At 48.4% G+C, this 14,462-nt stretch overlaps 1 protein-coding gene across 1 annotated transcript in view; it reads right to left on the bottom strand.

The window, feature by feature from the left end:
* Window positions 1-14,462, bottom strand: part of iqch (IQ motif containing H) — a 188,260-nt gene that overhangs the window by 136,652 nt on the left and 37,146 nt on the right. The window contains exons 8-11 of the mRNA XM_045706147.2: window positions 8,157-8,338; window positions 5,792-6,013; window positions 3,007-3,342; window positions 1,711-1,777 (exon numbers count right to left, since the gene is read on the bottom strand). Coding sequence (XP_045562103.2) covers window positions 1,711-1,777; window positions 3,007-3,342; window positions 5,792-6,013; window positions 8,157-8,338 — 807 coding nt within the window. The remainder of the gene's footprint in view (window positions 1-1,710; window positions 1,778-3,006; window positions 3,343-5,791; window positions 6,014-8,156; window positions 8,339-14,462) is intronic.

The following is a 14,462-nucleotide window of genomic DNA, read 5'->3' on the forward strand; positions in this document are numbered from 1 at the left end:
TACCTAATGATGGGATGTGTCTGTGTGAGGGAGAGACCTACCTAATGATGGGATGTGTCTGTGTGAGGGAGAGACCTACCTAATGATGGGATGTGAGGGAGAGACCTACCTAATGATGGGATGTGTCTGTGAGGGAGAGACCTACCTAATGATGGGATGTGTCTGTGAGGGAGAGACCTACCTAATGATGGGATGTGTCTGTGAGGGAGAGACCTACCAATTGATGGGATGTGTCTGTGTGAGGGAGAGACCTACCTAATGATGGGATGTGTCTGTGAGGGAGATACCTACCTAATGATGGGATGTGTCTGTGTGAGGGAGAGACCTACCTAATGATGGGATGTGTCTGTGTGGGAGAGACCTACCTAATGATGGGATGTGTCTGTGTTAGAGAGACCTACCTAAAATGGGATGTGAGGGAGAGACCTACCTAATGATGGGATGTGTCTGTGAGAGAGACCTACCTAATGATGGGATGTGTCTGTGTGGGGGAGAGACCTACCTAATGATGGGATGTGTCTGTGTGTGAGAGAGACCTACCTAATGATGGGATGTGTCTGTGAGAGAGAGACCTACCTAATGATGGGATGTGTCTGTGTGAGGGAGAGACCTACCTAATGATGGGATGTGTCTGTGTGAGGGAGAGACCTACCTAATGATGGGATGTGTCTGTGAGGGAGAGACCTACCTAATGATGGGATGTGTCTGTGAGGGAGAGACCTACCTAATGATGGGATGTGTCTGTGAGGGAGAGACCTACCTAATGATGGGATGTGTCTGTGAGGGAGAGACCTACCTAATGATGGGATGTGTCTGTGAGGGAGAGACCTACCTAATGTTGGGATGTGAGGGAGAGACCTACCTAATGATGGGATGTGTCTGTGTGAGAGACCTACCTAATGATGGGATGTGTCTGTGAGGGAGAGAGACCTACCTAATGATGGGATGTGAGGGAGAGACCTACCTAATGATGGGATGTGTCTGTGTGAGGGAGAGACCTACCTAATGATGGGATGTGTCTGTGTGAGAGACCTACCTAATGATGGGATGTGTCTGTGAGGGAGAGAGACCTACCTAATGATGGGATGTGGGGGAGAGACCTACCTAATGATGGGATGTGTCTGTGTGAGGGAGAGACCTACCTAATGATGGGATGTGTCTGTGTGAGGGAGACCTACCTAATGATGGGATGTGTCTGTGTGGGGGAGAGACCTACCTAATGATGGGATGTGTCTGTGTGAGGGAGAGACCTACCTAATGATGGGATGTGTCTGTGTGAGGGAGAGACCTACCTAATGATGGGATGTGTCTGTGTGAGGGAGAGACCTACCTAATGATGGGATGTGTCTGTGTGAGGGAGAGACCTACCTAATGATGGGATGTGTCTGTGTGAGGGAGAGACCTACCTAATGATGGGATGTGTCTGTGTGAGGGAGAGACCTACCTAATGATGGGATGTGTCTGTGTGAGGGAGAGACCTACCTAATGATGGGATGTGTCTGTGTGGGGGAGAGACCTACCTAATGATGGGATGTGTCTGTGTGAGGGAGAGACCTACCTAATGATGGGATGTGTCTGTGTGAGGGAGAGACCTACCTAATGATGGCATGTGTCTGTGTGAGGGAGAGACCTACCTAATGATGGGATGTGTCTGTGTGAGGGAGAGACCTACCTAATGATGGGATGTGTCTGTGTGAGGGAGAGACCTACCTAATGATGGGATGTGTATGATGGTCCTTCTGGAAGCCTGGATGTGTTTCCAGTTGGCTGACAGATACTAGAGGAGGACAAGAGGAACATAGATCAGTGATGCGACTGTCCTGGCGCGCGACAGACAGACGCAGACAGACAGACAGACAGACAGACAGACAGACAGACAGACAGACAGACAGACAGACAGACAGACAGACAGACAGACAGACAGACAGACAGAGGCTGAGTACATGACTGACCACGAGAATCCAAATCGGTCAGATCTGAGGGAGAGATACCTACCCAATGAGAGATTCCCCGGCGAACCCAGGCATTTTCACGTAAACATAGAAACAGAGACACAGAGACACAGACACAGACAGAGACACAGACACAGAGACACAGACAGAGACACAGACAGAGACACAGACACAGACAGAAACACAGACAGAGACACAGACAGAGACACAGACAGAGACACAGACACAGAGACACAGACAGAGACACAGACAGAGACACAGACACAGAGACACAGACAGAGACACAGACAGAGACACAGACACAGAGACACAGACAGAGACACAGACACAGAGACACAGACAGAGACACAGACAGAGACACAGACAGAGACACAGACAGAGACACAGACACAGAGACACAGACAGAGACACAGACAGAGACACAGACAGAGACACAGACACAGAGACACAGACACAGAGACACAGACAGAGACACAGACACAGAAACACAGACAGAGACACAGACACAGACACAGAGACACAGACACAGACAGAGACACAGACAGAGACAGAGACACAGACAGAGACACAGACACAGAGACACAGACAGAGACACAGACAGAGACACAGACACAGAGACACAGACAGAGACACAGACACAGAGACACAGACAGAGACACAGACAGAGACACAGACAGAGACACAGACACAGAGACACAGACAGAGACACAGACAGAGACACAGACAGAGACACAGACACAGAGACACAGACACAGAGACACAGACAGAGACACAGACACAGAAACACAGACAGAGACACAGACAGAGACACAGACACAGAGACACAGACAGAGACACAGACAGAGACAGAGACACAGACAGAGACACAGACAGAAACACAGACAGAGACACAGACAGAGTATCTGAAGGCACATAGTGCTGTTACATCAAAACAGACGTTTAATTGAGATGTCAGACTATCAAGGGTACAGAGGATTCTCTGCTCAGTCACAGAGGTGTATGACTGGGAGAGCATCTAGGTATGACAGACAGACGGACGGACGGACGGACAGACCTGGCCCCTGATGCGGTAGTTATCCAGGTGTGTCCTCCTGCTCTCCTGCAGTCTCTTCCTGACGCGGCCCAGTTGAGCGTGCATCAGCCAGGAGATAGCGATGGTCCCAGCCGCCCACTTCCTGTGTCGGTGGCGCAGGTAGGCGTTACGGGCCCGGTGGCGCCTCCAGCAGCTCTGGATCCGTACCGCGGCAGCCTCCGCGCCTCCCTCTCCCCGGTAGCGCTGCCCTGGTCGGTACACCAGGTCCCAAACCTCCTCTCTGTTCTCCATCGCCGAGAGGAGACGCTCCAACGAGCTAACGCCTCCTCTTCCTACGGCCCAGTCCAGATCCCCGCTCTGGAGAAGAACAGGGACGGTGATCCGTAATGGGATAGAAACAATGTACCTTCCGCTGTGCGGCAAACCTGAACGTTGGGAAAATTCAGTGCAAATTCTGGCACGTGTTTTACTGTGAACACTGAGGGTGTACCTGCTTTAAGTTACAGTTTTACTGTGAACACTGAGGCTGTACCTGCTTTAAGTTAGTTTAACTGTGAACACTGAGGCTGTACCCGCTTTAAGTTAGTTTAACTGTGAACACTGAGGCTGTACCTGCTTTAAGTTAGTTTTACTGTGAACACTGAGGCTGTACCTGCTTTCAGTTACAGTTTTACAGTGAACACTGAGGCTGTACCTGCTTTCAGTTACAGTTTTACAGTGAACACTGAGGCTGTACCCGCTTTAAGTTCAGTTTTACTGTGAACACTGAGGCTGTACCTGCTTTAAGTTCAGTTTTACTGTGAACACTGAGGCTGTACCTGCTTTAAGTTAGTTTAACTGTGAACACTGAGGCTGTACCTGCTTTAAGTTAGTTTTACAGTGAACACTGAGGCTGTACCTGCTTTCAGTTACAGTTTTACAGTGAACACTGAGGCTGTACCTGCTTTCAGTTACAGTTTTACAGTGAACACTGAGGCTGTACCTGCTTTAAGTTACAGTTTTACTGTGAACACTGAGGCTGTACCTGCTTTAAGTTACAGTTTTACTGTGAACACTGAGGCTTTAAGTTCCAGTTTTACTGTGAACACTGAGGCTGTACCCGCTTTAAGTTACAGTTATAACAGTGGCCATGTTGGTCACTGTGGCTATTTGATCATAACGTAGTACTACCAGAGAGGTCTACGATCAAAACCAATGGTAGAAAAACCATCCCATAATATTTTAACACGGAAATAGCTGTTCTATCATTCAGCCCACAGTAGCAGCCAATGTGTGGTGTTCAATGTAGGACCTATATTCCATGAGACTTTTGAAAACAACACGCAGGGCTTAATTAACTAGTGAAGAATATGAACACGTGTACAAACGGCTGCCCTTGTGTTTTGATCTCAAAACGAGCTCTGCAAATTCACAGACTACGTTTTATCGTAGTCAGATTGTGAATTTATAAACTTATGAATTTATAAACCAATCTGACTACTTAAGACTTAGTCTGTGAATTTATAAACTAGACTAAGTCTTAAGTAGTCAGATTGGTTCATATTGTGTTGATTTCCATCACAACTCCCACAGTAGAAGAAAACGTCGAAAACGCTGTAACGTCGGAAACGCTGTAACGTCGGGAAACGCTGTAACGTCGGGAAACGCTGTAACGTCGGGAAACGCTGTTACGTCGGGAAACGCTGTAACGTCGGGAAACGCTGTAACGTCGGAAACGCTGTAACGTCGGGAAACGCTGTAATGTCGGGAACGCTGTAACGTTGGGGAACGCTGTAACGTCGGAAACGCTGTAACGTTGGAAACGCTGTAAAGGGGAAAACGAGTAAAGTTGAGCGAAGTTCGATCTCGTGCATCTCTCTCACACACAGTCACCCCCCACCCACCTGTGCCAGCTGTACCAGCCTCTCTCTCTCTCTCACACACACAGTCACCCCCCACCCACCTGTGCCAGCTGTACCAGCCTCTCTCTCTCTCTCACACACACAGTCACCCCCCACCCACCTGTGCCAGCTGTACCAGCCTCTCTCTCTCTCTCACACACACAGTCACCCCCCACCCACCTGTGCCAGCTGTACCAGCCTCTCTCTCTCTCTCACACACACAGTCACCCCCCACCCACCTGTGCCAGCTGTACCAGCCTCTCTCTCTCTCTCACACACACAGTCACCCCCCACCCACCTGTGCCAGCTGTACCAGCCTCTCTCTCTCTCTCACACACACAGTCACCCCCCACCCACCTGTGCCAGCTGTACCAGCCTCTCTCTCTCTCTCACACACACAGTCACCCCCCACCCACCTGTGCCAGCTGTACCAGCCTCTCTCTCTCTCTCACACACACAGTCACCCCCCACCCACCTGTGCCAGCTGTACCAGCCTCTCTCTCTCTCTCACACACACAGTCACCCCCCACCCACCTGTGCCGCGCCAGGCCCCCCCTCCCCCGTCCCCCCCCCCACCGGCCAGCGCCGCCTCTCTCTCTCTCTCACACACACAGTCACCCCCCACCCACCTGTGCCAGCTGTACCAGCCTCTCTCTCTCTCTCACACACACAGTCACCCCCCACCCACCTGTGCCAGCTGTACCAGGCTCTCTCTCTCTCTCACACACACACAGTCACCCCCCACCCACCTGTGCCAGCTGTACCAGCCTCTCTCTCTCTCTCACACACACAGTCACCCCCCACCCACCTGTGCCAGCTGTACCAGCCTCTCTCTCTCTCTCACACACACAGTCACCCCCCACCCACCTGTGCCAGCTGTACCAGCCTCTCTCTCTCTCTCACACACACAGTCACCCCCCACCCACCTGTGCCAGCTGTACCAGGCTCTCTCCGTTGACCCTGGCCATGGGGACAGCATACTGCCTCAGAAGACTCTCCAGCCCCAACAGCACCTCCACCAGCAGGCCCCAGCACAGACAGTAGTGCTGCTTGAAGCGGCAGAAGTCTGGGGCCATGGGATTGATGTGGCCCTCCAGGATGGTGAAGGACAACTTACTGATGGATGTGGAAGCCAGAGCAGGGAGACACTGGAGAGAGAAAAAAACACTACTGGATTATAGAAGAGAGAAGCAAACATCTGAACATCGGAACATCTGAACATCAGAACATCTGAACATCGGAACATTGAAACATTGGAACATCTGAACATCTGAACATCTGAGTATTGGAACATCGGAACATTGAGTATCGGAACATTGAGTATCGGAACATCTGAGTATCTGAACATCTGAGTATCGGAACATCTGAACATCTGAGTATCGGAACATCTGAACATCTGAACATCTGAACATTGAGTATCGGAACATTGAGTATCGGAACATTGAGTATCGGAACATCTGAGTATCGGAACATCTGAACATCTGAGTATCGGAACATCTGAACATCTGAACATTGAGTATCGGAACATCTGAACATCTGAACATTGAGTATCGGAACATCTGAACATCGGAACATCTGAGTATCGGAACATCTGAACATCGGAACATCTGAGTATCGGAACATTGAGTATCGGAACATTGAGTATCGGAACATCTGAGTATCAGAACATCTGAGTATCGGAACATCGGAACATCTGAACATCTGAACATCGGAACATCAGAACATCTGAACATTGAGTATCGGAACATCTGAACATCTGAACATCTGAACATCAGAACATCTGAACATCTGAACATCAGAACATCTGAACATCTGAGTATCGGAACATCGGAACATCTGAACATCAGAACATCTGAGTATCGGAACATCGGAACATCTGAACATCTGAACATCTGAGTATCGGAACATCGGAACATCTGAACATCAGAACATCTGAACATCGGAACATCGGAACATCTGAACATCAGAACATCTGAACATCGGAACATCGGAACATCTGAACATCTGAGTATCGGAACATCGGAACATCTGAACATCTGAGTATCGGAACATCGGAACATCTGAACATCTGAGCATCGGAACATCGGAACATCTGAACATCTGAGTCATCGGAACATCGGAACATCTGAACATCTGAACATCAGAACATCTGAACATCAGAACATCTGAACATCAGAACATCAGAACATCGGAACATCTGAACATCGGAACATCTGAACATCTGAACATCTGAACATCAGAACATCGGAACATCTGAACATCGGAACATCTGAACATCTGAACATCTGAACATCTGAACATCGGAACATCTGAACATCGGAACATCTGAACATCTGAGCATCACAACTGAGAATTGTAAAGTTTTCTCTCCGACCCCATTACAACATTTCAGGAAATTAACTTTAAAATTTTAAATTCTCTCTCCACCATCAAGAGCGGGGCCACTAAAATGTTTTGCTGCGAGGTGGAAGCAAATCTCGCTTAGGTCTCCCAAAAGGACAGTTTCTTTACTAGCTCTGGTGACAAGTAGAATTGTGCAACACTAGTCACAAAAGACGAAGGTCCAAGCCAGTTACCTGGGGGTTGAGGGGTGAAACAGGAAGTACCAACCTGGGGGTTGGGGGGTGAAACAGGAAGTACCAACCTGGGGGTTGGGGGGGTGAAACAGGAAGTACCAACCTGGGGGTTGGGGGGTTAAACAGGAAGTACCAACCTGGGGGTTGGGGGGTGAAACAGGAAGTACCAACCTGGGGGTTGGGGGGTGAAACAGGAAGTACCAACCTGGGGGTTGGGGGGTGAAACAGGAAGTACCAACCTGGGGGTTGGGGGGTGAAACAGGAAGTACCAACCTGGGGGTTGGGGGGTGAAACAGGAAGTACCAACCTGGGGGTTGAGGGGTGAAACAGGAAGTACCAACCTGGGGGTTGAGGGGTGAAACAGGAAGTACCAACCTGGGGGTTGGGGGGTGAAACAGGAAGTACCAACCTGGGGGTTGGGGGGTGAAACAGGAAGTACCAACCTGGGGGTTGAGGGGTGAAACAGGAAGTACCAACCTGGGGGTTGGGGGGTGAAACAGGAAGTACCAACCTGGGGGTTGAGGGGTGAAACAGGAAGTACTAACCTGGGGGTTGAGGGGTGAAACAGGAAGTACCAACCTGGGGGTTGAGGGGTGAAACAGGAAGTACCAACCTGGGGGTTGAGGGGTGAAACAGGAAGTACCAACCTGGGGGTTGAGGGGTGAGACAGGAAGTACCAACCTGGGGGTTGAGGGGTGAAACAGGAAGTACCAACCTGGGGGTTGAGGGGTGCAAGCCGGGTCATTTGCCTGTGTTCGGAGCTCTTGGAGCTGGCGGAGGTGGGCGGGGTGTGGATGGTCCAGGTGGACCGGCGTGCTCTGCCGTGACCGTGGGAGAGGTCAGGATCCTTGCCCCAGATCAAGTCCCTCTGACCCCGCCATGTCTTCTCTGGCAGGGCTAAGAGGGAAAACATTTTCAATTCTGTTTTAAAAAAAATACATGTTTGTGATGAAGCAGACTGTCTTTATCCATTAGATAAGGATTATATAACATCCATCTATCATAACCATTTCAAATAAAACATTCTTCAAAACTACAAGCTACCTGCAAACTCAGGGCTAGTGTACACTCAGAGCTAGTGTAGACACTCAGAACTAGTGTAGACACTCAGAACTAGTGTACACACTCAGAGCTAGTGTACACACTCAGAGCTAGTGTAGACACTCAGAGCTAGTGTAGACACTCAGAGCTAGTGTAGACACTCAGAGCTAGTGTAGACACTCAGAGCTAGTGTACACACTCAGAGCTAGTGTACACACTCAGAGCTAGTGTACACTCAGAGCTAGTGTACACACTCAGAGCTAGTGTACACTCAGAGGTAGTGTACACACTCAGGGGTAGTGTACACACTCAGAGCTAGTGTACACACTCAGAGCTAGTGTAGACACTCAGAGCTAGTGTAGACACTCAGGGGTAGTGTACACACTCAGAGCTAGTGTAGACACTCAGAGCTAGTGTACACACTCAGAGCTAGTGTACACACTCAGAGCTAGTGTAGACACTCAGAGCTAGTGTAGACACTCAGGGCTAGTGTAGATACTCAGAGCTAGTGTACACACTCAGAGCTAGTGTACACACTCAGAGCTAGTGTAGACACTCAGGGCTAGTGTAGACACTCAGAGCTAGTGTAGACATTCAGGGCTAGTGTAGACACTCAGAGCTAGTGTACACACTCAGAGCTAGTGTACACACTCAGAGCTAGTGTAGACACTCAGAGCTAGTGTAGACACTCAGAACTAGTGTACACTCAGGGCTAGTGTACACTCAGGGCTAGTATAGACACTCAGAACTAGTGTACACACTCATGGATAGTGTAGACACTCAGAGCTAGTGTAGACACTCAGAGCTAGTGTACACTCAGAGCTAACACTCAGAGCTAGTGTACACTCAGAGCTAGTGTAGACACTCAGAGCTAGTGTACACTCAGAGCTAGTGTAGACACTCAGAGCTAGTGTACACTCAGAGCTAGTGTACACTCAGAGCTAGTGTAGACACTCAGAGCTAGTGTAGACACTCAGGGCTAGTGTAGACACTCAGAGCTAGTGTACACTCAGAACTAGTGTACACTCAGAGCTAGTGTAGACACTCAGGGATAGTGTAGACACTCAGAGCTAGTGCAGACACTCAGAGCTAGTGTAGACACTCAGAGCTAACACTCAGAGCTAGTGTAGACACTCAGAGCTAGTGTACACTCAGAGCTAGTGTACACTCAGAGCTAGTGTAGACACTCAGGGATAGTGTAGACACTCAGAGCTAGTGCAGACACTCAGAGCTAGTGTAGACACTCAGAGCTAGTGTACACTCAGAGCTAGTGTAGACACTCAGAGCTAGTGTACACTCAGGGCTAGTGTAGACACTCAGAGCTAGTGTACACACTCAGGGCTAGTGTAGACACTCAGAGCTAGTGTACACTCAGGGCTAGTGTAGACACTCAGGGATAGGAAAGACAGACAGAGCTAGTGTAGACACTCAGAGCTAGTGTAGACACTCAGGGCTAGTGTACACTCAGAGCTAGTGTACACTCAGAGCTAGTGTAGACACTCAGAGCTAGTGTAGACACTCAGAGCTAGTGTACACTCAGAGCTAGTGTACACTCAGGGCTAGTGTAGACACTCAGGGATAGGAAAGACAGACAGACAGACAGACAGACAGACAGACAGACAGACAGACAGACAGACAGACAGACAGACATGTAGACTATTTAAATATACAGCAGATGGGGGAATTACACAGAAAGAGACATCAAGAAGGAACCAAAAGAGATGGAAAAGGGGAAATAAATCACATTTACAGATTGGATTGGTTTCCACAAAATAAATACAGTGTGTGTAGGAGAAGGACCCGTAGTGCTCTCTCTCTCTCTCTCTCTCTCTCTCTCTCTCTCTCTCTCTCTCTCTCTCTCTCTCTCTCTCTCTCCGTTGTATAGCGATCATATCTCAACACAATGCTGTGAGTTTCACATAACCAGGGCTATTGAGGCAGGGCTCCCATGCCAAGCTGGTCTCACATCAGTGACCTGTTTCCAAGGAGAGACGGCTCTTTCTCCCTGCCTAACCAGCATCTCTGTCTGAGACGCTTGAGACTCATGTGTGATGAGAATAGTGTTTTTCTGTCCTGTATGATAACTGTATTAGTTGGAAGTGTCAGAACACAACAACAAAAAACAATGGCATAGTAAAATGTGACTGAGATCCAGTGGAGGGGGGGAGGGGGGTCCGGTGTTGATCGAGGATCAGGTCATCCCCCCCCCCCCCCCCCCCCCGGTCCATTCATGATCATTTCAGAAGGAAAGACTCCTACTCTGAGACGCTGTATGAATATGGGCCCAGTGTGTCTAGAATAATCAAGTATAGAACAAACAGTAAATGTAATCTCTTGTCTGAGCCTTTCAGTCCACATGAGAACTGTGTTAGGTCATCAGAACCTCTCTGTACTGTCTGATCAGAACTGTGTTAGGTTAGGCCATCAGAACCTCTAGGTACTGTCTGACCAGAACTGTGTTAGGCCATCAGAACCTCTAGGTACTGTCTGATCAGAACTGTGTTAGGCCATCAGAACCTCTAGGTACTGTCTGATCAGAACTGTGTTAGGTTAGGTCATCAGAACCTCTAGGTACTGTCTGATCAGAACTGTGTTAGGTTAGGTCATCAGAACCTCTAGGTACTGTCTGATCAGAACTGTGTTAGGTTAGGCCATCAGAACCTCTAGGTACTGTCTGATCAGAACTGTGTTAGGTTAGGCCATCAGAACCTCTAGGTACTGTCTGATCAGAACTGTGTTAGGCCATCAGAACCTCTAGGTACTGTCTGATCAGAACTGTGTTAGGTTAGGTCATCAGAACCTCTAGGTACTGTCTGATCAGAACTGTGTTAGGTTAGGCCATCAGAACCTCTAGGTACTGTCTGATCAGAACTGTGTTAGGTTAGGCCATCAGAACCTCTAGGTACTGTCTGATCAGAACTGTGTTAGGTTAGGCCATCAGAACCTCTAGGTACTGTCTGATCAGAACCTCTAGGTACTGTCTGACCAGAACTGTGTTAGGTTAGGCCATCAGAACCTCTAGGTACTGTCTGACCAGAACTGTGTTAGGTTAGGCCATCAGAACCTCTAGGTACTGTCTGACCAGAACTGTGTTAGGTTAGGCCATCAGAACCTCTAGGTACTGTCTGATAAGAATTGTGTTAGGTTAGGCCATCAGAACCTCTAGGTACTGTCTGATCAGAACTGTGTTAGGTTAGGCCATCAGAACCTCTAGGTACTGTCTGATAAGAATTGTGTTAGGTTAGGCCATCAGAACCTCTAGGTACTGTCTGATCAGAACTGTGTTAGGTTAGGCCATCAGAACCTCTAGGTACTGTCTGACCAGAACTGTGTTAGGTTAGGCCATCAGAACCTCTAGGTACTGTCTGATCAGAACTGTGTTAGGTTAGGCCATCAGAACCTCTAGGTACTGTCTGATCAGAACTGTGTTAGGCCATCAGAACCTCTAGGTACTGTCTGATCAGAACTGTGTTAGGTTAGGCCATCAGAACCTCTAGGTACTGTCTGATCAGAACTGTGTTAGGTTAGGCCATCAGAACCTCTAGGTACTGTCTGATCAGAACTGTGTTAGGTTAGGCCTTCAGAACCTCTAGGTACTGTCTGATCAGAACTGTGTTAGGCCATCAGAACCTCTAGGTACTGTCTGATCAGAACTGTGTTAGGTTAGGTCATCAGAACCTCTAGGTACTGTCTGATCAGAACTGTGTTAGGTTAGGTCATCAGAACCTCTAGGTACTGTCTGATCAGAATTGTGTTAGGTTAGGCCATCAGAACCTCTAGGTACTGTCTGATCAGAACTGTGTTAGGTTAGGTCATCAGAACCTCTAGGTACAGTCTGATCAGAACTGTGTTAGGTTAGGCCATCAGAACCTCTAGGTACTGTCTGATCAGAACTGTGTTAGGTTAGGTCATCAGAACCTCTAGGTACTGTCTGATCAGAACTGTGTTAGGTTAGGCCATCAGAACCTCTAGGTACTGTCTGATCAGAACTGTGTTAGGTTAGGCCATCAGAACCTCTAGGTACTGTCTGATCAGAACTGTGTTAGGTTAGGTCATCAGAACCTCTAGGTACTGTCTGATCAGAACTGTGTTAGGTTAGGTCATCAGAACCTCTAGGTACTGTCTGATCAGAACTGTGTTAGGTTAGGTCATCAGAACCTCTAGGTACTGTCTGATCAGAACTGTGTTAGGTTAGGTCATCAGAACCTCTAGGTACTGTCTGATCAGAACTGTGTTAGGCCATCAGAACCTCTAGGTACTGTCTGATCAGAACTGTGTTAGGTTAGGCCATCAGAACCTCTAGGTACTGTCTGATCAGAACTGTGTTAGGTTAGGCCTTCAGAACCTCTAGGTACTGTCTGATCAGAACTGTGTTAGGTTAGGCCTTCAGAACCTCTAGGTACTGTCTGACCAGAACTGTGTTAGGTTAGGCCATCAGAACCTCTAGGTACTGTCTGACCAGAACTGTGTTAGGTTAGGCCATCAGAACCTCTAGGTACTGTCTGACCAGAACTGTGTTAGGTTAGGCCATCAGAACCTCTAGGTACTGTCTGATAAGAATTGTGTTAGGTTAGGCCATCAGAACCTCTAGGTACTGTCTGATCAGAACTGTGTTAGGTTAGGCCATCAGAACCTCTAGGTACTGTCTGATAAGAATTGTGTTAGGTTAGGCCATCAGAACCTCTAGGTACTGTCTGATCAGAACTGTGTTAGGTTAGGCCATCAGAACCTCTAGGTACTGTCTGACCAGAACTGTGTTAGGTTAGGCCATCAGAACCTCTAGGTACTGTCTGATCAGAACTGTGTTAGGTTAGGCCATCAGAACCTCTAGGTACTGTCTGATCAGAACTGTGTTAGGCCATCAGAACCTCTAGGTACTGTCTGATCAGAACTGTGTTAGGTTAGGCCATCAGAACCTCTAGGTACTGTCTGATCAGAACTGTGTTAGGTTAGGCCATCAGAACCTCTAGGTACTGTCTGATCAGAACTGTGTTAGGTTAGGCCTTCAGAACCTCTAGGTACTGTCTGATCAGAACTGTGTTAGGCCATCAGAACCTCTAGGTACTGTCTGATCAGAACTGTGTTAGGTTAGGTCATCAGAACCTCTAGGTACTGTCTGATCAGAACTGTGTTAGGTTAGGTCATCAGAACCTCTAGGTACTGTCTGATCAGAATTGTGTTAGGTTAGGCCATCAGAACCTCTAGGTACTGTCTGATCAGAACTGTGTTAGGTTAGGTCATCAGAACCTCTAGGTACAGTCTGATCAGAACTGTGTTAGGTTAGGTCATCAGAACCTCTAGGTACTGTCTGATCAGAACTGTGTTAGGTTAGGTCATCAGAACCTCTAGGTACTGTCTGATCAGAACTGTGTTAGGTTAGGCCTTCAGAACCTCTAGGTACTGTCTGATCAGAACTGTGTTAGGTTAGGTCATCAGAACCTCTAGGTACTGTCTGATCAGAACTGTGTTAGGTTAGGCCATCAGAACCTCTAGGTACTGTCTGATCAGAACTGTGTTAGGTTAGGCCATCAGAACCTCTAGGTACTGTCTGATCAGAACTGTGTTAGGTTAGGCCTTCAGAACCTCTAGGTACTGTCTGATCAGAACTGTGTTAGGTTAGGCCTTCAGAACCTCTAGGTACAGTCTGACAGAGAACTGTGTTAGGTTATGAATACCCTGGCTATTGGCTGATGTTTAGCCCACAGAGCAGTATGAATACCCTGGCTATTGGCTGATGTCGAGCCCACAGAGCAGTATGAATACCCTGGCTATTGGCCGATGTTGAGCCCACAGAGCAGTATGAATACCCTGGCTATTGGCTGACGTTTAGCCCACAGAGCAGTATGAATACCCTGGCTATTGGCCGATGTTGAGCCCACAGAGCAGTATGAATACCCTGGCTATTGGCTGACGTTTAGCCCACAGAGCAGTATGAATACCCTGGCTATTGGCTGACGTTTAGCCCACAGAGCAGTATGAA

This window comes from Salmo salar, chromosome 23 (assembly GCF_965601325.2).
Source record: "Salmo salar chromosome 23, fSalSal1, whole genome shotgun sequence".
NCBI lineage: Eukaryota > Metazoa > Chordata > Actinopteri > Salmoniformes > Salmonidae > Salmo > Salmo salar.